Here is a 23,769-nt window from a genome sequence, read left to right as displayed (position 1 = left end):
ACCTGCGTCCCACCGCGGGGGGCTCAGTGAGTGCAGGACGAGGCTGTCAGCTGTCCTCAGGGCAGGCAGGACACAAAGGCACGCGTCCAGCACGTGCGGCACCCAGGGTTTGCTGTGGTCTGAGTGCACTCCCCCAAGTGCTGGTTCTTGGTCCCCAGTGTCGGGGTGCCTGGAGGGAGGTGGAGAGGTCACTGGGGGCGCCACTCTTGGAAGGGATCCAGGTGGCTCCCGTGGAACCCTGGTTAGCTCCTGTTAGTGTGAGCAGGCACGCACAGTGAGACTGTCCCCGAGGACCCCGGCCTCACCATGCGCACTCTCCCTCTGGTGCACGACAACGCCGTGATGGCTACTGCCCTGGCACGCAGCGGTCCCAGTGTGCACCGGAGCCCAGCAGACGGCAACACCCGGCCTTCAAACCTGCGATTCTAATCAACCTCTCTGTGCACAAAGTGCCCGCCTCGGGCGCTGTGTTACAGCAGCAGGAAACCAACTAAGGCGTCCTTGGGAGACGCCTTCCAGACGCACAAAAGAGCCACTGCGAGCCTCAGTGCGTTGCACAGATGCACTTGCTCACCACCTGCGGCCAGCACTGGCCTAGCGACCATTACAGCCTCTGACCGCTCCTCAGAGAGGCGGGGCCTGGCTACCTGGTGGGGCTCCGAGGAGACCACTCAAAGAGCAGGGTGACAGGCCAGAGGGGGTGTCCAGCACACGCGACACGGCGCCCGGGACAAGGAGCAGCAACCGCTGAACTGGCCGGTGTGCGTTCCAGTTCAGCACCAGGAAGACAGCAGCCTTGCCGACAGCCGCCGAGCCTCTGGAGCAGCTCCGCTCTCTCTGCACCCGAGTCGAAGCTCTCAGACCTGGGAGCTGCAGGAGTGCTGGGTGCTCCCGTGGCAGAAGGCGTCGGCCCTCGCCGGGCGGCACAAACTCAGACATGGATCTACGTCCACAGCCTTTGCCCCTCAGCAGAGACTGCAGGAGGGGTTAAGTTGCTCACCCAGCAAATGAGCACTGGTTTGAGTCCCGGCTGCTCCACTTCCAATCCAGCTCCCTGCTAATGCACCTGGGAGAGCAGCAGAAATGGCCCAAGTGTTTGGGCCCCTGCCGCCCGCGTGGAGGACCCATATAGAATTCCTGGTCCCTGACGGCCCAGCCCCAGCCCTTGTGGCCACTTGGAGAGCAAACAAGTGGATGGAAGATCTGTCTCTTCCTCTCTCTCTATCACTCTGCCTTCCAAACAAATATTTTTAAAACGGAGAGAGCATCTTATCATGCAGTGAGGCCATTTCTACGCCAAGCATTTTTTAGCTCCTCCTGCCGAAGCAGCGTTAAGACGCCGTGGACCAAAGCCCCCGGCTCGGTGGTCGCAGGCCTGCCTCCCGACCCAGGGCAGTCCTCCGCCGTTCACACTCGCTTCGCTTCTCTAGCCCTGCCCTTGTGCGCCTTGACAGCCAGGAGACCCCGGGAGCTGCCTGAGGACAGAGGGGCTGGGGAGACGGCCGTGAGGCCACCACCCCACTCCCTCTGAGGATGTGGGCTCTGATTGGAAGTGGGGGGCAGGCCAAGTGTCATAGGCTGAAATCGGGGAGCACTCCTTGGCTCTAAGGCAGCGCCATGCCCACCACACAGCTGTGGGTTTGCACACCAGGCCAGCAGGGTTCCACAACCTGGGGGCGAGGCACACAGGGGCCCTCGGCGGCACCAGCTGCGTCCTGGTCTGTTCTCGCTGCCATCACTGGACACCCGAGGGTGAATAATTCACCAAGTACAGAAATGTGTTGCCCACAGTCCTGGAAGTTCAAAGTCCAAGACCAAGATGCTGACAGGTGCGGCTGCCAGACGGTGCCGTTGCTCTGTGCTCTCGAGAGAATAAACTTGTTTGAACAGGACTGACCATGAGGGCGGGCCCAGCTTGTCCCTCCGGCCCTTCTACGGACCCAGTCATCTCCTAAAGGCCCAGCTTGCGATACTGTGACACTGTGGAGTGAGTCTCAACATGAAGGGGGGGGGCAGAACACTGGGCAGACACGGGAGCTGGCTTGGGTCGACGTCTGGGGGCAGTCACGTGGGACACTTCTTGTTTCTGGGAACAGAGGAGGACCAGGTGAGGGCAACCAAGTGTCGCTGAGAGCCAGGGGCTGTGTCCAGATTCGAAACCCAAGGCCTAGGTGGCTCGTCGGGAGGAAGACGGCTCTGTGTAGCAATACGCTGACACTGCACAACCTGCTTGCGTGTCATTCCCCGAGCCATCACTCACCAGCAAGGCAACAAACACCCACATCTGGCCGTCCTCTACTCACTTGTCTACACCAGCACCTGCCCTTTGCTCTGGGCCTATGAGGTCACAGCAGGGAGCTGTGAGTCAGCTCAGATCCGTCTCCCACCGGCCAGAGCCAGCACGTGGCCCCAGCGGTGAAACCAGGAGCTCAGGGATTGCCTGTGCCAAGGGCAGGGGCTGAAGCCCGCGAACGCCCATCCTGGGGAAGCTTGGCCTGCATCCTGCGTGAGCTTCTCTCTCCAGGGCCCTAGGACACAGGTTCAGTGCCGGTGCCGAGGCCTGGGTGCCGTGTTCTCAAACGAATCCCGACTGGAGCCCCTCGCCTGCACGCTTGTTCCAGGGATCTGCTGCCCACAGCACCCCAGGACCACTAGAGGGTGACAGAGCCAAGCCACAGCCTGCAGCACACCAACAGGGCTCCTGGCCTTGGGCCACATCCTCCTATGTGCCCAATGCAGGTGGAAGTGACTGTCAACACGCCCTGGTTCTGCCCCTCCCCCCAGCCCCCAGCCCCGTTTTTGGTCTGGGCAGCTCCCGCTTCACCCTAAAACGTGGTGAAGCTGCCAGCGCCTTGGAAGTGCTCCCTGGCCCCTCCTGGGGCTGGCGGTCCTCTCGTGTTCCCGCCGTACCTGTGCTTCCCCAGCATGCCGCTGTACCACAGCCCCTCCCCCCGTCTGCTTTGCCACCGCACTGCATTAAGGGAGGGCAGGGCCTCTGTCAGGCAGGAAAGCCCAACAGAGAGTGGACAGTGAGCCGGAGAAGGGAGGGTGCTCACGAGGAGGCGCCTTGTCCACAGGCGCGGGCAGCGTCCACGGAGCAGCCGGACTTGATCCGTTCACTACGGGGGGACAGGGGAGAGGGGAGAGGGGAGAGGGGAGAGGGGAGAGGGGGATCTTCCACCCACTGGATCCCTCCCTAACTGGCTGTGACAACTGGGCTGGGTCAGGCTGAAACCAGGAGCCTGGATCTCCATCTGGGTCTCCCCCGGGCGCGGCAGGAGCCCAAGCATCCGAGCCATCTCCTGCTGCTTTCCCAGGCGCAGTAGCAGGGAGCTGGACAGGAAGTGGAACAGCGGGGACTCGGATCAGTGCCCCTGTGTGATGCCGACATCGCAGGCGGTGGCTACCCGCACTGTGCCACAGCACCGGCCCCCTGTCTTGCTCTGTAGCGACTCCTCCCGGCAGACGCTCAACCTCTGCAACTTTCAGATACCAAACAGCCCACTGGGGACAGCCAAAGGCCCCGGCCAAGTCCAGAAGGGATTTCGTGTCCACGTCTCTTCCCTCCCCAGGTCTGAGCCCGGGGCGGGTGGGTACGGTGGGTCCTTGCATTCCTCCTCTTCCAAGGATCCCCTCCCTAGCTCCCCAGACTTCCTGCCTGAGGCTCCAGGCCCTCTGCACTCCAAGTCCGCTCCTCTTAGACACACGGTGAGACTCGCTGGTGTCCTCGCCTGCGCCCAACTGGGAACTCCCGCTGTGCCCCACCCAGTGCCCCCTCCAGCTGGGCTCCCACTGCCCCAACACCTGGTGCACAGCAACCTGCCCTTGGCTGTTTTAGGTGACACTGTCGATTTGGAATGACCTCCTGCAGGAGGTGGGGTGTGTGTGTGTGTGTGTGTGTGTGTGAGGGCGGAGGGGGGAGGGGGGAGGGGGGAGGGGGATGGAGGGAGGGAGAGGGAGGGAAAGAGGCAGAGAGGGAGAGGGAGAGAGGGAGAAGGGGAAGGAGAAGGAGAGAGGGAGAGAGGAGGAGGGGGAGGGGAAGAGGGAGAGGGGGAGGGGAAGAGGGAGAGGGGGAGGGAAAAAAGAGGCAGAGAGGGAGAGGGAGAGAGGAAAAAGGGGAGGAAGAGGGAGGGAGAGAGGGAGAGGACAAGGGGGAGGGGAAGAGGGAGAGGGGGAGGGGGAGAGAGGGAGGGGGGAGGGAAAAAAGAGGGAGGGAAAGAGGGAGAGAAAGAGGCAGAGAGAGGGAGGGGGGAGAGAGACCCCCGGATACCCAGACACCCATCAGTTGCTGCTGCTCTGTCCCTTCCCGCCTGTGACGCCAGCCACGCCTGCCCAGTCTGTTCAGAGCCGAGTCAGGGCCGTCTGACTCCAGAGTTGCTCACACAAGCGCCTCCATCTGTGAACTAGCGCTGCTGTGGCCCCATCCGACACTCAGAGGGCCATGCACAGCTCATATTTCTCACCCATCCCTCTCCTGGGCTCCACCCAGAGCCCCTCTCGGCTGGCCTGGACAGCAGGCTAGGGTCCACCCAGGCCGGGTGGGGTCAGCAGCTCTCCTCCCTCCTTGGGCCCCCTGGAGCGCGCAGCCCCTCCCCCGCCTCATCACAGCAGCCAGGGCAAAGGGCGGATGAGCGCTCTCCCCGAGGGCTCCACTTCCACTGCGGACACGGCTCAGCTGGAGGCGGCCGAGCGTTGGCCCCGCTGTGGGCTGAGCGTGTGGACAGCACAGCTGTCTCCATTTCATGTCCGGAGACACGAAGGCAGAGGAAGCTCTCCGCAGGCCTTCAGGGTGGGTGGCTTCCCCAGGCTCCTGCCACCCCCAAGCTCTGGTCCCCTCCCAGCTCTGGTCAGTTTCCTCACCTTCCCGGCTGCCCTCTCACAAGGCCACGTCCTCCCCTCAGGTGCACGCCCGACTCCAGGGCCCACTGCGCAGGGGAGGCCGAGGGGCCATTGGGGCGGCCGGCTCCTCAGACGCCGTGGTCATCTGTCCACAGCGCCGCACGCCTGAGATACCGAGCGCTGGCCTACGCGGGTACCTGGGCGGGCCCGGAGCTGGGGACAAGGAGGGAGTAGTCTGCGGAGTCTCAGAGCCGGGAAGGTGCTGGAAGGTTCTGGAAGGTTCTGGAAGGGAGTGGATAGGCGGTAGTGTGCCAGGCCCTGCTCCCCCATGGCCTGCGTCCCCCCTCGCTTTAACCTGGCCTGGCCTGGCCGCCTGGAGCAGGCCCCGCCATGTTCTCCAGGTCCCACACAGGGTCCCTCAGGTGGTGTGGCCTGTCTTGGCCCCACCTGACATTACGAGACCCATGGAAGCCCCCCTAATCCTCATGTCCTGGGAGGGGGAGGTGGGGTGGAGCCTCCTGCGGGGCAGGAGAGGGTGGGGTGGCCTCCAGAGGCAGGGTGCAGGGTCCAGCTTCCCAGACAGGGCCCTCCCCTCCCCTGGGGCTCCTGGAGTCTGAGCCCCACCCCCACCCCGTGAAGCCGCCCCTGGACCCCTGGACCGCTGACCCCCAGCCACTGGGGTGGGTATGCACGCCATGGGCTTCCAGGTGTGCCTGCAGGGGGTCACTCAGTAACAGATCCTGAACACGGGGAGGAAGAGGCGGGGAGGGGCTTCACTGCCTGGATTCCTACACCCCGCCGAGAGCAGAAACCAAACACGATCTCCCTGCAATCCTCCTGCTGAGCTCCAGAGCCCCAGGAGGTGGAGGGGGCAGAACTCCTGTGGAGGCTTCAAAGACATTTTTAGCAGATTTATTTATTTGTAAAAGCAGAGTGGGGGGGGGCAGAGAGCTAGGGAGTGAGGGGGGAGAGGGAGGGGGGAAGAGGGGGAGGGACAATCTTCCATCCATTGGTTCACTCCCTAGATGGCCACAACAGCCAGGTGTGGCCAGGCAGAAGCCAGGCACTCCATCCTGGTCTCCCGCGTGGGTGTAGGGACCCAGGGACTTGGGCCATCTTCCCCTGCCTTCCCGGCCATCAGCAGGAGCTGGGTGAGAAGTGGGGCTGCCTGGACTAGAACTGGCACGGATAGGGGAGGCCGGTGCTGCAGGTGGCGGCTTAACCCACGTAGCAGGATGCCGGCCCCGAGACAATTTAAACACTAGGTTTCCGGTCGGAGCCCCACACCAGCCTGGCAGGGCTGTGTCGGGGGAGGCAGGTGCTGCCCTCCTGGGCCTGCCTTCTCCCATGTGGATGTGGTGCACCTGTTCTGTTCCAGGTCCCACCACACCGCGCCCCCCCAGGGAAGAGCGAGCCTGGCTTCCCTGCTCCCCCCTGTGCCAGGCAGGCACCCACAGGAGGCGCCGAGCAAGGGAGGTGTGCGGGTCCCCTGGGCTCACTCTGACACCAGGGCCGCGGCTTCCGGGTCTGCACCTCGGCCACCGGGCTTCTCTCCAGCAACCCCAGCCCCTACTTTAAACACGTTCCAACTCCACGGTCTCGAAGGCGACACCAGGTCAGGTCCCGACGGGCACCCACTGCCACCCGTGCACGGGGAAGCGTGCCTGTCACTCCGGACGAACAGCTGGGCGGCTGCTCGGGGCAGAAGCGCTGAAGCCGGGTTTCTGCTGGCAATGCCACACACGGAACTCATTTGTCACAAAGCAGGAACGGAGGCGGAGTCTTGGGGAAGGGATGGGAGGCGAAGGGGGAAAACCTGAGTCTGTCGGAATCTGGAGACCAGAACCAGTGCCCGGAGCCACAGCCGACCCTGGAGGGCGTCCCAGGGAAACGAGGGGCCGGACAGCCACACGGTCTCCCCGGCCTCGCCGTGGTGCCAGGGCCCTCCCAGACCTGCCCCAGACACAAACTTCCCGGAGCCGCCCCTGCGCCAGGCACACACGCACAGTGCAGGGCCGGACGTCAGGGTGCGGGGCGAAGGCAGGCCTGGACACCCAGGGCGACAGTGTCACCCCGAGAGCCGAAGGCGGTCAAAGACTGCGCACCCCTGCTCCACCCTGAGACACGGGTGCTCCGGGACACGAGCCAGACCCCACGCATGGGTGCACACATGACAAATCAGTGTGCTGTCCACGCAGGAGCTTTCTGTCAAGACCGGAAGGATGTGGAGAGAAGACTACGAGAGGCGAGCAGGTGTCTGGGCCCAGGGCACCAGGGCGCGGCCGACGGGGAGGGGTGCGAGCAGCGCCGGAGGCGACAGCGGCGGCGGCGGCGGCGGGGGGGGGGGGGGGGGGGCAGTATTTGTTCCCGGGAGGCCGAAGCTGAAGTGGCATTTCCAGTTCTGAGGAGGTGTGCACACAGAGCAGGGGCGTCCTGCGCAGGTCCTGGAGGCACCCAGACAGGGGGACAGGCCGTCACGTGGGGAACGGACTGACGCAGCAAGGCCCTGTCACCAGCACCCCTCTGAGGGAGCGTGGTGTCTGGGGGTGAGGGCAAGATGGCCCAGGGACACGCATGGGGAGGCCGGAGTGGTTGTGGGCTGCATTTAAAAAAATATTTACTATTTATTTGAAGCGGGGCAGGGGTGGGGGGAGAGGGGAGGGAGAGAACACCTGCTTCCACTGGCTGGGTCACTGCCCAAACCCCCCAACAGCCAGGGCTGGGCCAGGCCCCCGGACGGGTAGCCAGGGTCCAGGAGAGCTTGGGGAGCCGCATGGAAGTGGAGAAGCTGAGACGTGAGCCGGCGCTCTGACACAGGCTGCAGGCATACAAGCAGTGCTGTGCCACAGCCCCAGGCCCCGGCTGCCCTGAGAAGACCTGCAGGGTCCGCCCTCAGCCCAGCGGGGTCACAGCAGGCGGTGGGTAGCGGCCAGTGGCCTTCCTGCTCTGGCTTCTCCCTCTCCTCGCCCCTGTTCCAATATTAATATTCCAAGGATCAGAGAACATCGCTTTGAACGAACACCAAACTATCTGCCTTCCCAGGGGGCTTTGCGAGCCTGTGTGATCCCGTCCCATCAGGAAAGCAAAGGAGCATCTGGTCCCTGCCCGCCCCGACGGCCCACGTCCCCGATGGCCCACGTCCCCGACAGGATTCGGAGCCCACACAGGAAGCACCGCCGCCGACCGCTCAGAATGCGCCGTCTGGGCCGGGAGCAGCACGGCCCCGGGGAGAAGCTGGCTGAAGCCCACCCATCAGTGATGGCTTCTCCCTCTGCACAGGGCCAGTGACACTGGGGGTGTCGGGGCTGACCAGACCATCTGAGAGCCACAGGGACTGACGACACACGGAAAAGGGCAATCGACTGGCACCCAAGAAACACCAAGCAGAAGCACGCGCATCTGTGAGGCGGTCAGTCCTCCAGAGCTAAACGTTTCACAGTACAGGTGGTGCCGAGGATCCAAGGGGAGGCTGAGGGCTCCGGCTGTGTGCGTGCAGCCTGCGTGCCCGCTTCCCACCGGACTGGACCCGGGCGTGCTCAGCCCTGGGCAGTCCCCGGGGTCTCCGAGAGTGGCACCTGCAGAAGCCGCAGCAGCCCCGGCTCAGGAGCAGAGTCCTCGGGACTGCCCTGTCACCCACGGGAGTTGTGTGCGCCACGTCTCCGGCTCGGAGCCGGCGTGGAAGCAGAGCGTGGCGTTCCCCGCTCCTGAGCACCAGCAGAGAGCTCTCCATCTTACAGGTCAGACCCAAGCAGTGTCCCTGTCTCTCACCTCCAGGAGCGCGCCTCCCAAGGCAGCAGAGTCTACACACACACCCACACCCACGGGCCCAGCAGCCCCTGATACAGGCCGGGAACACAGGGCTCTAAGCCGTCCTACCTGTCTGTGGCGCTGGCTGACTGCACAGGTGGGCGCGGTCCCATTGGCGTCATAGCAAAGGGAGGAGTCCTGGGCACCAGGAGGAGCCAGCTGCTCCAGAACGCAGCCACAGGTGAGGACGGGACGCGGGGGGAGGCTGGCCCGACAAGCCGCAGAGCCCCCGGAAGCTCCGTTTCCCAGTGAGTGCTGCCCTCAGTGCAAGTGGGGAACGCACCTGGGGCGCTCGTCTGCCCTCCCCAGGCTCGGCGTGTGCTGCAGGTGGTTGCCAACCCCTAGGGAGGGCGTGGGAGGTGCGGGTGGGCCGTCTCTCCTCAGCTTGGTCTTTGAAGCCCCAGGGAGCTTCTCTTCCTGCCACCTGCTCTTGGGGATGTGGGGCACCGTCCAGGCTTTGCTGATGCTCTGCGGCTCTGGCTTTGTCCCCGGTCCCGGACTCTGCAGGACTTCCTCCAGACTGTACTCTGCCCTCAGCGGGCAGGCCGAGGGGCTGCAGGGGGCACGGGCTGGAGTGGGGCTCCAGGTGAAAAGCAGTCACCTAACAGAACCCGCCGTGGGAGTCAGTGGCGCCAGCAAATAGGACGCCCCCAGTGAGCTCCTGGCCCTGCCCCTGGAGTTAGCCAGACGTGGCACAGCTGATGGGCTGCGGCTCAGACTGGAGTTGTGGCGAGCTGGGGCCCGATTAAGGCCCAGGAGGGTGGCCGCCTCAGGGCTGGGCGCTGCCAGCACAGGTGGAGCAGGCGTGGGTTCTGGACGCTGGTGACGAGTGTCGGTCCGGAGCACCTTGGCTTACAGGTTCAGAGGTGAGGACAGGGCCTGAGCCGCAGCCCGGGAGCTCGATAACCCCAGAAATGCCGGTGTTGCTGCTCTCTGCTCCGGACTTGCCACACCACCTATCAGACCTGCACCTGTGCGTCTGCTGTCTGTCCTGGCTTCCTCCCCCAGCCGGCCCCGCTGTGGTTCTCGCTGCCCGGCCCAGCACACGTGTGCTAACTTCTCATCCTGCTCGCTTGCAGACCCGAGCTGGGGCCACGCTTCCCCTGCAGGGGTTCTGCATGGGGGGAACACGTTGGGCTCTCCACCCTGGAAACTCGTCCTCGCTCGAGGTCAAGGGCAGTTTGCCTTCCCGGTGTGCACTCCCAGGGCTGCCCGTGAGACCCACGTCCCTGCCCCGTGGTGATAAACATTCCTGCAAGTCAGGCCTCGTAACCTAACTACAGCCCTAACGGCACAGGCTGAAGCTCCTGACTGGATCACACACTCGTGCACGTGTGTCAGAGTTTACCTCGGCCCCCAGTAAGGACAGATCGGACTGGTCAGTTAAGAGGGAGAGCGCCTCTGTAGCTGCCCACACGTGGTCAGGGTGGACCTCAGGCACATGTGCACCCTGCTGTGCCCGGGCAGACCCATGTGAGTGACGCAGGCGTGGGGACTGCTGGCGTCCCCCGCCGCTGTCTGGGCAGGGGAGAGGCCTGTGGCCGCCCGTGGTAGAACCTGCAGCCTCCACCCCAGCAGGGTCCTGGGGTCCCGGATGTGGGGACGCTAGCTGCCATCACCCGTGAGTATTCGATCAAATCACTTCTGTTCAAGCCCAGGCCCTGGCCCCCAGGAAACCCAGACGGCGACCGTGAAGCCCCAACAAGCCACACTTCCCAACACGGCAGCCGCTCCCAGTCACCCCCGGAGCCGTGAGCCCAGGCTGCCCTGTGGGAAGTGAGCTCATGCCGGCTTGGGGATGAAAACCAGAGCTGAAGGCCGAGTGGTTGCTCTGGCCCTGTCCTGGCGCCTGCACCTGCTGCCCGCCTGTCCCTCACCTTTGCACGGTGAGCGAGCACCCTAGGCATGCTCTTGTGTTCCCTGCTGACCCCCATGGTGGGGCCCGGCCTGATTGCCCCCTCTTCACCCACAGACTCCTGCCCAAAGGGCAAACAGATCCACACTTCGGCTCATTTCACGTCCCCAGACGCCGGGCCAGCTCACCTCCCTGTTTCCCTGAGGAGGGCGGATGCGTGTGGACCTGTCGTGCCCAGCTCTGCAAGGCCCGGGTCTGAGGGGGCTAGAGGCGACCCCGACTCACTGGCTGAACGGTACAGCAGCCCCTCCGGGGGCCCACGGGGGAGGGTGTGCCACGGGCGGGGCTGTGTTAATCTGAGCTCCCTGGAGTACCTGGAGCATCTGTGCTTCATTAACGCGATTAAAATGGAGATTTCCTGGGGAGGCGTCATTGCATTTGCAGATCATGTCAGTCCCTCCTGAGAGCTCAGCTGGGCACAGTGGGCCCTGCACACCAACCCCACGAGGGGCCCCTCCGCTCCGCGCTTACCAGCCGTGAAAGGTACTGGTGGCAGTTGGTGGATTGCTTAATTGCCTGTTTCTGAAAACTGCTACAGTGATCAGCGTTAGCTCTGCGGTTAGAACAGTAGCTAGGAGCTCCGTCTCCGTCTCCCACGTGGGTGCAGGGGCGCAAGGACTTCTGCTTTCCCAGACCATAGCAGAGAGCGGGATCGGAGTGCAGCAGCCGGGCCTTGAACTGGTGTCCATGTGGGATGCTGGAGCCTGCTGTGCCACAGTGCTACCCCCCGATGACCGAGGAGCACCCACGTCATACCGACCACATTCTCCTTATCTGTTGTGGACAGACACTTGGGTAATCTCCCTGATATGCTTTTTAGGAAATGTATACATAACTCTTCCTTTTCATTTTCTTGACGTAAATAACTATGTGTGGACACATCGGGTACTGGGAAGATGGGACAGGAGGACACGGAGAGGCGGGCTGGATCCTGCGAACACCTCTGGGCACTGTGACGTTCCGTGAGGCAGCGCCCAGCACGTGCCCGGCAGGCAGGCAGGCAGCGCTCACGGAGCACCAGCTCTCCCGCCGCTCGCCAGGCACCGTTCCGAATGCCAGGGCTGCAGGAGACTTCAGGGGCCTCTCACTCAAGCCATCGCCTCATCTGGTCAGCAGCAGCTCTGGGTGCGTGCGTGTGGGCGACTGCACGGCCTGGTCCCCAGGAGGCAGACGCGCCCCTTGTGCTGCTGCAGAGCGAGATGGGGCCCCAGTCCGTCGCTGCCTCTCAGAGTGGGGGCCCTGGGGACGCGATCACAGCAGGCCAGCAGCGCCCCGCTAACCTCCCCTGCTCCAGGGCGGTCGGTTGCTCTCATGAGGACGTCCGGGCAGCCTGTGGAGTGTCTACGCAGGCCGATGGTGCTGGGAGCCATGTAGGCAGTGGAAACGTCTACCAGGCCCCAACTGCATTCTCTCCGAAGACCCTAGGCAAGCCAGCCAGACCACGCCGGGCCCTGGGCCACACGCGGTGTGCTAAACGGCAAACCATGCATTCTACGCGGCCAAGGTCTGGACTGTTTGTGACACAGAGAACCTGCTCGCTCCCTTGCTGCTACTCGCTTCCCACCCCACCCTTCCTTTTACACCGTGTCATCTGTAGGGCGACAACCGACGGCCTTTTCAGCTCTATGATTTTTGCTGGCTGTTTTCCAAAGTTTTTTTTATTATTATTATTTATTTATTTGAAATGAGAGTTAGAGAGAGTGGGAGACAGAGATCTTCCATCCACTGCTTCACTCCCCACATGGTTGCGATAGCCAGGGCTGGGCCAAGCTGAAGCCAGGAGCCAGGAGCTTCCTCCAGGTCTCCCATGTGGGTAGCAGAGGCCCAAGCGCTTGGCCCGTCGTCCACTGCTTTTCTGAGCCCCTCATCAGGAGCTGGATCGGCAGTGGAGCGGCCGGGACGCGAAGGGACATCCATTTAGGGTGCTGGTGCTGTAGGCGGCAGCTTTACCCGCCACACCACACCCGCCCTGCTGTGTTTGCTTACTTAATAGATGTATTAAGATGACATTTCCGAAGTTTGGGTTAGAAACGACCAACTGGCTGGTGCCGTGGCTTAACAGGCTAATCCTCCGCCTTGCGGCGCCGGCACACCGGGTTCTAGTCCCGGTTAGGGCGCCAGATTCTATCCCAGTTGCCCCTCTTCCAGGCCAGCTCTCTGCTATGGCCCAGGAGTGCAGTGGAGGATGGTCCAAGTGCTTGGGCCCTGCACCCCATGGGAGACCAGGAGAAGCACCTGGCTCCTGGCTTCGGATCAGTGCGATGAGCCGGCCGCAGCGGCCATTGGAGGGTGAACCAACGGCAAAAAGGAAGACCTTTCTCTCTGTCTCTCTCTCTCACTATCCACTCCGCCTGTCCAAAAAATAAAAATAAAAAAAATCACCAATTGGGAACTGACCACTCTGAGAACTGTGAAATGCATGGTTGGGGGCAGAGAGCGCGTTCACAGGGGCCAGCATGTGGCACAGCGGGTTAGGCCAAGCCTGTGGCACCGGCATCCCACAGGAGCACTGGCTGGAGTCCCGGCTGCTCTACTTCCAACCCAGCTCCCTGCCAATGCTCCTGGGAAAGCAGTGGACGATGGGCCAAGTGCCTGGGGCCCAGCTGCCCAAGTGGGAGAGCAGGATGGAGTTCCAGCCTCCTGGTGTTGGCCTGGCTCAGCCCCAGCCATTGGGACTATTTGAGGGGTGAACCACTGGATGGAAGATCTCTTTCTCCTTCCCTGTCACTCTGCCTTTCAAATAGATAAAATATTTTAAAATGCATTCACAATGTTGTGCACACAGCACCACTGTCTGGCTCCAGAAAGTTCTGTACCCACAATGGAAGCCCTCCATACCAATGGCTGACACATTTTTTTTTTTTTTTGGAAAGATTAATTTTATTTTGTGCCTCAAATCTGGAGCAAATATGTAGTAACAAAGAACTGGTTTACAATTACAACCTTTAAAGGTACAAGGATTCAGAAAGAAATGACACCAATATTTCTAATGACAACACTTGAAACTTGTCACCCTATATAGAGTAAGAAAAGCTACCTAGATAGAATATTATGGATAAAACAAAAACTCAAGTAATAGTTGTGTTGAAAATTAGCTTTAAAACTCTACATCCTGGACGCAGAGCATCTAGCTGCTGGACTAGAACCAAGTCAGCTGCTGGGTGCGCAGCAGGTGCGGCACCAGGGCGGGGCCCGCGGCAATCTCATGACATCACCGCTCCCTGCAGGGCCGGGCAGGGCGGCCCAGCCTGTCTCCCATCGGCTGTGGAGACGCAGCTGACGGCGCGTGGGCAGCTGACTGCCAGCAGCAGTTAGCTCGAGGTGTCGGTGCTCCTAACAGTCGTCTTTTAAGGTAATGCAGGTTAGTAGCCACGAGAAAACTGCTGCTGACCTCAAGTACAGTTCTGCGAGTTCTGTCCTGATTACACAGTGGCTTTAGTTTCCAGTGCCCCACGGAGGTCATCGGCGGTCCCCTCTTCCCCAGCCTTGGCCACCCTGCCCCTGGGTGTCCCAGCCTTCGTCTGGGCACTGCCTGGATGTGTGCGTATTGCTCCCGTCCCCGATGGGTGGCTCGGGATGGAAAAGCGAGAGCTGGAGGCCGACTGCCGCGCACTGGACAGCGCCCTCTTACTGTGCAGCTCTGTCTCCACTCGTTGGTTTAAAAAGCAGCGTGCCAAGTGCTCTCCATGGACCAGGCCCTCCCGTGCCACCGGGGACCAGAAGTGGATGAAAGACCAGGGCGCAGCGTCTGCGCAGATCTCGCCTGCTCCGACGCTCTCGGGAGCTAGTCTGAGTGGTCCACGTTGGCAGTGTTAGGTGGACAGAGAAAGCTGTGGGGGTCAAACAGTGCACCCCCCCAAAGCCAGAGCCTGCACGCCAGCAGCAGGGCCGAGAGGAAGAGCAAGGCGGACGTGCCCACCTCTGCCCACCCCGGCGCTGGCCGCCGCCCTCACAAGCTGCCCCCTCCACCTTCTCAGCTCCAGAGGATCCTTCGCTAGGCCTCTCGCCCTGGCTAGGACTCTAACGGGCGCCGCTCACTGGGGTACCCAGAGTGCCGTGCAAAGTCACCTTCCGGGCACAGGCCTGGGGTCAAGGGCAAAGGCAGGAAAAGGGCCACAGGGAGGGGCTTGGGTGGCAGGAAGTCCAGACAGGACGGGCAGAGGTCACAGACAAAACCCGTGACAAAGACACACGTGTTTACTGTTAGACCATGGCCAGGGTGCAGGCCCGAGACCCCGCTGCCCCTCACACCGATGGGCCTCCTGCTCACAGGCACGGCCTCCACGGAGGTCACAAGGAATGGGAGTCGCTCAGTAACACCAGTGATGGTGGGTGGCAACCCAGTATCTGGCTGGGGGGCAGGAGATAGCTGCTCGGCCCCCAGGACACAGCTCCAGGCTGTGCCCAGCAGGGGGAGGGGTGGAGGAGGCCACAGGAGGGGCACAGACACAGACGCTGGCTGGGCACACCTGCTCCGGATCCATCAGCGTTGTCAATGTGTGGGGGCGGCGACGGACATGCAGGAAAGCAGGGTGGGGCAGCCAATGAGGGAAGGTGCTGGGGCCTGGCTGGGACCCTACAGCCAGGGCCCCCAGGCGCCGGTAGCCTTGGGGTCGCAGCGGGGGTCCTCGGCAGGGAAGAACACGGGCACCGAGTGCTTCTGGTAGAAGCCCAGGCGCTCCAGCAGCTTGGCCACGATGTGGGGGTACTCTTGGGACAGGTCATGTCTCTCCTCGGGGTCCCACTCGATGTTGAAGAGCCAGAGGGTCTTGTTGGGGGGGTCCGGGGAGGGCACCTCTGTGGCGCCGTGCAGCGATGGTGGGGGGATCCAGTAGCCACAGCCTGGCAGAGAAATGAGACTGTTTACCAGCGTGCTAGGGCAGGGCCTGAGGTCAAGGAGGGACCTGGGTGCTGGGCACGGACGCATAAAACACGTGGCCCCTGAGGCTGCCTCCAGACTCCTCTCACAAGCCCACGTCTAGTGGTGCTTTATAGATAGATAGATAGATAGATAGATAGATAGATAGATTTATTTGAAAGGCAGTGTTACCTAGAGGGAGAGGCAGAAGCAGACACAGATCTATCCACTGGTTCAATCCCCAAATGCCCTCCAAACAGCCAGGCTGAAGCCAGGAGCCAGGAACTCCATCTAAGTCTCCCACGTGGGTGCAGGGGCCCAAGCACTTGGGCCATCTTCTGCTGCTTTCCCAGGCCATTAGCAGGGAGCTGGATAGGAAGTGGAGCAGCTGGGATGTGAACCAGTACCCATACGGGATTCCAACTTCTCAGGCCGCAGTTTTATCCACTACGCCACAGTGCCCGCCCCCGTCTGGTGCTTTGATGAGACCATTCTTGCTGCTTCACAACCAAGACATCAAGAGAGTGTGTGTGTGTGTGTGCGCACGCGCGCATGTGTGTGTGAGATGGGGACCTCCGGCTGGCATCACCACTGGGGAGGGGTGCCCCTGAATTCGGTGGGCCTGGGCCATGCTGAAATGTCTTGCAATCCACGGTACGGTCCCCAGGAATGATCTCTTGCCCAGGTGTCAACCCCTCCCACCCCCGCCAAGCGAGGGGTAACCGCCTCACAGCCTGAACGGTCACACCACCGGCACGGCCTTTTACGGATACCATCTTTATGCAAGGCCCCGATGTCCGAGCGTGCGGCTCTGAGATGCACAGCCTTTTATGGATCCCATTTGTATACAAGGCCCCAGTGGCCGAGCGTGTGCTCCGAGATGCACGGCCTTTTACAGCTACCATCTGGACGCAAGGCCCCAGTGGCCGAGCTGGCAGCTCTGAGACGCTCTGTGACAGCTGGATGTGAGTGACCGACAGCCCCCCATGTGGGAAGTCCCAGTTCTGCGCCCCTAACCCCGCTACAGTTCTCAATTTTTAATTTGTCAATGGTCAGGATCAGTGAAGGAAACCACCCTCCTTCTCTTTCGGTTCTGCCAGAGGCTGGGTGCACCTGGTCTGGGCCGCCGTGACAAGGGAAGCTGTGTGGCCAGGAATGGGCGAGCCTTAAGGTGGGAGGACACCTTGCGTGCACAGTCTCCTGTGACACACGGCAGCAGGGAGCGCGAGAGATCTGGAGCTGAGCAGGTGGGGGAGGAGCTAAGGGGGCAGGCAGTGGGTGGAACAAGAGGGTAAGGCCTCGCTTCCCAGGGAAATGGCCCCGGACGGGCAGGCTGCACACCGCCCGGTCCCACGCTCAGCCTCCTACCTGGGTAGCCCGTGAGGAGCTTCCAGCTCCCGTGTCTGATGGCGGCGTGGATGGACGTGTTAAAGGCTGGAGACGCGGGCAGGGAAGGCTTGGCCTGCGCTGGAATCGCGCTGTTCCCGGGGCCTGTGGAGAGTTTGGAAGAGCGTCAGGCGCTGTTCCTGGACAACGTGTTTCCCCCTTGCCAGGCAGTGGCTTGTACTCAACGCGGGGTGCAGACGAGTGTCCCGCCACAGAGAGGAATCGCGTCCCCAGGATAACAGAGCTACGGTTACATCAGTGTCAGTCACAGGCCGTCACAAGCCCTGAGCAAACCCCAGAGAGATGAGGACGCCCATTCATCCCGGAAATCCGTGTTCTGCCAACAGCACGCAGCCGCCCTGGGCAGGAGACGCTTCTGTCACCCCAGGCGGGTGCTGTGGGCGGCTTTTTAACTCTACGTAAATAGCAAACACTATAGCAGGCAGGGGACAGACAGTGAGTGGGATACTTGTTTGGCATCTTCTGTCCACTAGTTCAATACCCAACACCTGCAACAGCCAGGGCGGGGCCAGGCTGAGCCAGGAGCGAAACTCCATCCTGGTTTCCAGGGGGGTGCAGAGGCCCAAGCACCTGGATCTTCATCTGCTCCCAGGATGCATCCGCAGGAAGCTGGACAGGAAACAGAGGAGCTGGGACTTGAACCAGCGCTCTGACGAGACGTGTGGGTGTCCGGAAGCAGCAAAACCCACTGTGCTAGGACACTGACCCCTTTCACTGTGGATCGGCCCATTGAGGCAGCCGATTTTCAGATGCTTCTCTGACCTCTGACCTTACGTTTCTGGGACATACCCCACTGAGTCCTGGCATACGACCCTTTTCATGTGTCTCCGGGTTCCACTTGTTAGTGTTTTGTTGAGGATCTTTGTGTGTCTATTCATAAGAAACACTGAGTTGTTACTGTTTTCACTGTTAAATGGCAAAGCGTGCGCTGCACTGTGGGCTGAAAGCGGCAGATCTCTGAGAGTGCTGACAGACAGAATCCTGGCAGAGTTCGGCTCCAGCAGGATTTGAGAGGTATTTGTTGGGTAGCAACTTTTGGTGAGAAAGTCCTGTGTCCTGCAATTCTGGGACCAGAAGACACGGACAGAGACTCCTAAGAGAAGTGCTAAAGGTGAAATCCAAGACATTTGATGACCAAAGGTTACAAAAGATACGCAAGGTCCCCAGCGTTGCACCCGGCGCTCGGGAAAACACTTTGGGTGTTGGAGCTGAGAAGCTGGGAGGGAATGGTGAGGAGCCGGAGGCTCCAGAGTCGGAGAGACAGGGTCTGGAAAGGAATGGGGGCTCCAGGGAGAGACGCCCACCCACCCTGGGCCCCGGGGAGAGATGCCCACTCACCCTGGGCCCCGGGGAGAGACGCCCACCCACCTGGGCCCCGGGGAGAGACGCCCTCTCACCCTGGGCCCCGGGGAGAGACGCCCGCCCACCCTGGGCCCCGGGGAGAGACGCCCGCCCACCCTGGGCCCCGGGGAGAGACGCCCGCTCACCCTGGGCCCCGGGGAGAGACGCCCGCTCACCCTGGGCCCCGGGGAGAGACGCCCGCTCACCCTGGGCCCCGGGGAGAGACGCCCGCTCACCCTGGGCCCCGGGGAGAGACGCCCGCTCACCCTGGGCCCCGGGGAGAGACGCCCGCTCACCCTGGGCCCCGGGGAGAGACGCCCGCTCACCCTGGGCCCCGGGGAGAGACGCCCGCTCACCCTGGGCCCCGGGGAGAGACGCCCGCTCACCCTGGGCCCCGGGGAGAGACGCCCGCTCACCCTGGGCCCCGGGGAGAGATGCCCGCTCACCCTGGGCTCCGGGGAGAGACGCTCGCTCACCCTGGGCTCTGGGGAGAGACGCCCGCTCACCCTGGGCCCTGGGGAGAGACGCCCGCTCACCCTGGGCCCCGGGGAGAGACGCCCACCCACCCTGGGCCCCGGGGAGAGACGCCCGCTCACCCTGGGCCCCGGGGAGAGATGCCCGCTCACCCTGGGCTCCGGGGAGAGATACCCGCTCACCCTGGGCCCCGGGGAGAGATACTCGCTCACCCTGGGCCCCGGGGAGAGACGCCCGCTCACCCTGGGCCCCGGGGAGAGATGCCCGCTCACCCTGGGCTCCGGGGAGAGATACTCGCTCACCCTGGGCCCCGGGGAGAGATACTCGCTCACCCTGGGCCCCGGGGAGAGACGCCCGCTCACCCTGTGCTCAAGGCTGCACCCTGCTCAGGAGACTGAAGGCACGTACTTATGTGAGTGCCACCAACAAGGCGGTGACTACCGGCTGGAGAAAGACCAGTTGTCGGGGGAGTGAGGGACGAGTGTGAGCACAGCCGAAGCCCAGGACAGGGCCCCAGGGGTCACATGAAAACCCATCAGCCACACAGCACGTGGCCGAAGTCAGGGGAGCTGAGGTCCCAGGCTGCAACTCAGAGGGGACAAGCACTCCACCTGCCCGCCTGATGGAGGAAAAACGGGTGCTGGATTGGAGAACATCTGGGCAGAGATGAGGGGCTCAGGAGAGAAGTGAAGCAACCAAGCCGTTCTCTGTCTTCTGAGCCGGAAGCCGCCTGGGAGATGGACTCACACCCAGGGTGCCGGGTGTGAGACACAGAAGGGCGGACACTGCAGGGCAAGCGAAGGCAGTTGTGCCCTTGCACGCATGTGGGAAGCACGGGGCCCCTGCCTGGGCCACCCTGGAAGCCCCAAGGGGCCCAGATTCCAGAGAGACAGGGAGCAGTGGTCCACGGAGAGCTGTGTTCTCCTGAGCTGTGTGGGTCCCAGAAGCACCTTGGGGGTGCCCTGGGAGGGGAGAGCGCGTTAGTGGGCAGGGTCCAGATCGCCTTGCCTCCGTTTCAGCAGTGCAGGGCAACCCTCATGGTCCCTACTGAACACCCTGTGCCCCCTGCCCTTGGGCGTGAAGGAGGAGACACAGCTGGAGAGACGCGGGTCGGCGGCAGGGGATGTACTCGCCGAGCAGGGAGGGGCTGAGAGGAGAGCCAGCCCTGGTGCCGTGCGGGGCAGCCCTCTGACCCCACAAGGCTGGGCAACAGGGTCCACGACTGTACCTTCATAAACACATCACGCTCTCTCACTTGGTAATTCGCGTGTCTTGCAAACACGCTGGAAAATCCAGACTAAGAACAGGAAAACAAAAGTGCCTGTGGATTTGCTGGTGGCTGTTAACATTTGGTGAACATCTACTGAGGCTTTCACCACGTAACACGTAGGCCAGACAAGCGCACCACCAGACCTGCAAGCCAGAAGCGGGAAGTTCGTGATAGGCCCAGAGAAGACAGCAGGTGTGTGGGGGATCCGCATGGACCAAACAGAGAACCTCGATCCACCCCAAGTATAAAGGGTGAGTGTGGCTGCTGGAGAGGACCATGAGGCGCCTGGGCCATAGCTAAGAAAGGCCGTTCTTACTCATCGATTTGTTTTTATTTCAAAGGCAGAGAGACAGGGAGATGCTCCATGGGCAGGTTCACTCCCCAAATACTTGTTAACTACCGGAGCTGGGCCAGCTAGGCCAAAGCCAGGAGCCTGGAACTCCAATCAGGTCTCCCACGTGGTGGCTGGGACCCAATCTTGAGCCATCACTTGCTGCCTTCCCAGGTACACATTTGCAGGAAGAAAGAACTGGAAACAGAACTGGCACTCGAACCCAGGCACTCCAACCAGCACCTTACCCACAGGCTAAGCCTGGCCCAAAGAACAGCCATCCTTCATGGCACATGTGGGGAGTGGGGGGTGCAGACTGGGGCCCAGGAGGTTGTGAAGATGTGGCAGCTGCACCCCGGACAGCAGGTGTGGGCAGGCTGCGGCCGGCAGCTGGCACAAGGGGGAACGCCAGAGGCATTGGACTCACCACCTAGCTGTCAGAGGTGGAGGAAACAGGGAGAAAGAGTAACTTTTAGAAAGCTAACGTTTACCAAATATAAGAGACCCGGTATTGTTTTAAACTGCACGGAAGTGGCAACCGAGGCACACGTGGGTTAAGGCACAGGTGCCATCCGGGTTCAACATCAGGGAAGTTCCTAAGGCTCAGAGCTTCCCGAAGACCAGCAGGCTGGGCCTCCTGGGAAGGGGGACTTCCTGGCACAGATGCTACTCACTGGGTACAGGTGGGAGGGGAGAGCAGCAAGGTGTCCTCTCACCAGCTCAGGTCTGAAATGCTGCACAGGCAGAATGAGCTGGGCACGGTGGGGTGCAGGGCCCTGACACCCCCCAACTAATGCCCCATATAACTAATGCCCCACCTAACTAACACCCCACCTAACACCCCACCTAACACTCAACCTAACACCCCGCCTTACAAACACCCCACCTAACACCCCACCTAACTAATGCCCTACCTAACACCCCACCTAACACCCCATCTAACACCCCACCTAATGCCCTACCTAACACCGTACCTAACACCCCACCTAACTAATGCCCTACCTAATGCCCCACCTAACTAACTAACGCCCCACCTAACAAACACCTGACCTAACTAATGCCCTACCTAATGCCCCACCTAACTAACTAAAGCCCCACCTAACTAACACCCCATCTAACACCCCACCTAACATCCCACCTAACTAATGCCCTACCTAACACCCTACCTAACACCCCACCTAACACCCAACCTAACGCCCCGCCTAACACCCCACCTAACACCCAACCTAACTAACGCCCTACCTAACTAATGCCCCACCTAACTAACTAATGCCCTACCTAACAAACACCTGACCTAACTAATGCCCCACCTAACACCCCACCTAACACCCCATCTAACACCCCATCTAACACCCCACCTAACATCCCACTTAAATAACGCCCTACCTAACACCTCACCTAACACCTAACCTAGCTAACGCCCCGCCTAACACCCCACCTAACTAACACCCCACCTAACTAACGCCCTACCTAACGCCCCGCCTAACTAACGCCCCGCCTAACTAACGCCCCGCCTAACTAACTAACGCCCTACCTAACTAATGCCCCACCTAACTAACTAACGCCCCACCTAACTAACGCCCCACCTAACTAACGCCGGCCCCTTACAACGTCTTAAGAGCAGTTTGTTTCTATGTGCACTGGAGACGAATTAACAATGAACACATGACTGGCTAACCACCTCTGCCTGGCTCAAGCCAATGCAAGTTCAAGGACTCCAAACTCAGAATAAAGTTCACGTCACTAACTCCCAGCCCACTGCCCAGGGCTGTGCGTCGCCCCACCCCAGCCGCAGTGCACCTGGGCGGGAGGACACACGAGGTGCACACAGGTTCAGCTCCCTGGTCTGCTCGCGGCATCACAAGTGCCGTAACGGAGAGCTCAGGCCCAGGCCCTACTGTCACCTCACTGTGTGGCAACAACTTACAGGTGTGCAGTGCTCTCCATGATTGTTGGATCTAAAAATAGAATTTTTTTTCTAAGAAGAGCCTCCTAAAATCACCAGCTGGAACACCCATACTTTACTTCCAAAGAGGGGAAAAGCCCTGGTACCCAGACGTGCAGCTCGGCCCGCTGGAGCCGGGATGGCCAGAGCTGCCAGACAGCACCAGCCTGTACCGTGCTGCTCTGCCCGGGTGCTGAACAGGAAGACAGAAGTCACAGTGGCCGTCGGGGCCACTCTGGAGTGTCTGCCCGCTCGCAGATGAAGGTGGCCAGGCAAGCAGAGCCCAGGAGCACCACACAGCCTCCTGGATTCCCATGCTAGGTGCCATCAGACGGGCACGTGCACAGAACTGATGAACATATGAAAATACCTCCCTTCCGGTCAGCTTAGAGCTGTGCTGTAGACCCGACAGCCCTCATAGGCCAGGTGTAGACAACCGGCCCACCTTGTTCAAACTCTGACTCGCAAACCAGCTACCATGCAAATGAGATATTACTAGAAAATTCTATGTGCCACACAGATCTGGCTAGACTGGAATTAGAGGGAAAAAAAAGTATGGACGCCCACTCCCGGTTCTCCACGGGATCATGTGAGCCCTGTGATCACCCAAACTCCTCACTGCAGCCCTCTGAGCAAAGTCCAGCTCCGCTCCGGCCTCATCAGGACCAGGCTGGCCCACAGGGCTGTCCAGCCTCCCGCCACCTCCAGCAGCACTTGCTGGGCTTGTGATGGTCTCTGCACAGCCAACGGCCAAGGACTGCCCTGCAAACAACCTGCAGCCTCGCTGGGCAGAAGGAAGGGGAGAGGCGCAGCGAGGGAGGGGAGAGGCAGCCGGGGGAGAGACAGGAGGTGTGGGTGTGGGGGGAGGGAGGATGCCGAGCAGCCGGGGTCTCGGGGGCGCCGAGCAGCCGCCGTCCCTCCACCCTCATCATTTACTTCTCTGCCTCTCTCCTTGTTCGCCAGCTCTTTCCAACTCGGGCGAGGCCAGGGGGTGGGGGACAGAGTGAGGTGCAGGGGAACTGGGGTTCAAGCACCGTTCGTGCCCGACTGTGACAGGCACTCCGTCAGCACCTGCAGTGTTGTCCTCCACATTGCCCGGTCGCTGACAGAAGCGTCTGCAGCGCTGACCCCTGGCTTTGGGGCTAGACTCCCCAGGGCAGCCCCTGCATTACAGCTTCGGTACCAGGGCCACTGCCTTAGCCTCTCTTCTCTCACGGGCAACACGAGTGATGGGCTCCCAGGTTCTGGGGAGAAGTGCATGACACGGAACACGGAAGGGGCCTGGCGCAGTGAGCTCCCACCACACACGAGCTGTTACTGTGACGAAATGCCGCAGCCAACGCAGTGACGCAGGGCGGCAGGGCAGTGGTTTGCAACCTTCTCAAGTGGCAACAAGCTCTTCTAAATGAATGCTACGTTTGGGGCCAGCACTGTGGCACAGTGGGTTAAAAGCCCTGGCCTGAAGTGTCGGCATCCCATAGGGGTGCCGGTTCAAGTCCCGGCTGCTCTACTTCCGATCCAGCTCTCTGCATGGCCTGGGAGATCAGTGGAAGATGACCCAAGTCCTTGGGCCCCTGCACCC

The 23,769-nt window shown here is 61.5% G+C and overlaps 1 protein-coding gene across 1 annotated transcript in view; it reads right to left on the bottom strand.

Moving 5' to 3' along the window:
- Positions 1-13,433: 13,433 nt before the first annotated feature.
- Positions 13,434-23,769, bottom strand: part of ARSB (arylsulfatase B) — a 149,826-nt gene continuing 139,490 nt past the window's right edge. Inside the window, exons 7-8 of the mRNA XM_062212520.1 lie at positions 16,788-16,910; positions 13,434-15,403 (exon numbers count right to left, since the gene is read on the bottom strand). Coding sequence (XP_062068504.1) covers positions 15,138-15,403; positions 16,788-16,910 — 389 coding nt within the window. The 3' untranslated portion in view covers positions 13,434-15,137. The remainder of the gene's footprint in view (positions 15,404-16,787; positions 16,911-23,769) is intronic.

This window comes from Lepus europaeus, chromosome 15 (assembly GCF_033115175.1).
Source record: "Lepus europaeus isolate LE1 chromosome 15, mLepTim1.pri, whole genome shotgun sequence".
Taxonomy (NCBI): Eukaryota; Metazoa; Chordata; class Mammalia; order Lagomorpha; family Leporidae; genus Lepus; species Lepus europaeus.
Note: the sequence above shows the minus strand (reverse complement) of the source record. Positions and strands in the feature narration are given on the sequence as shown.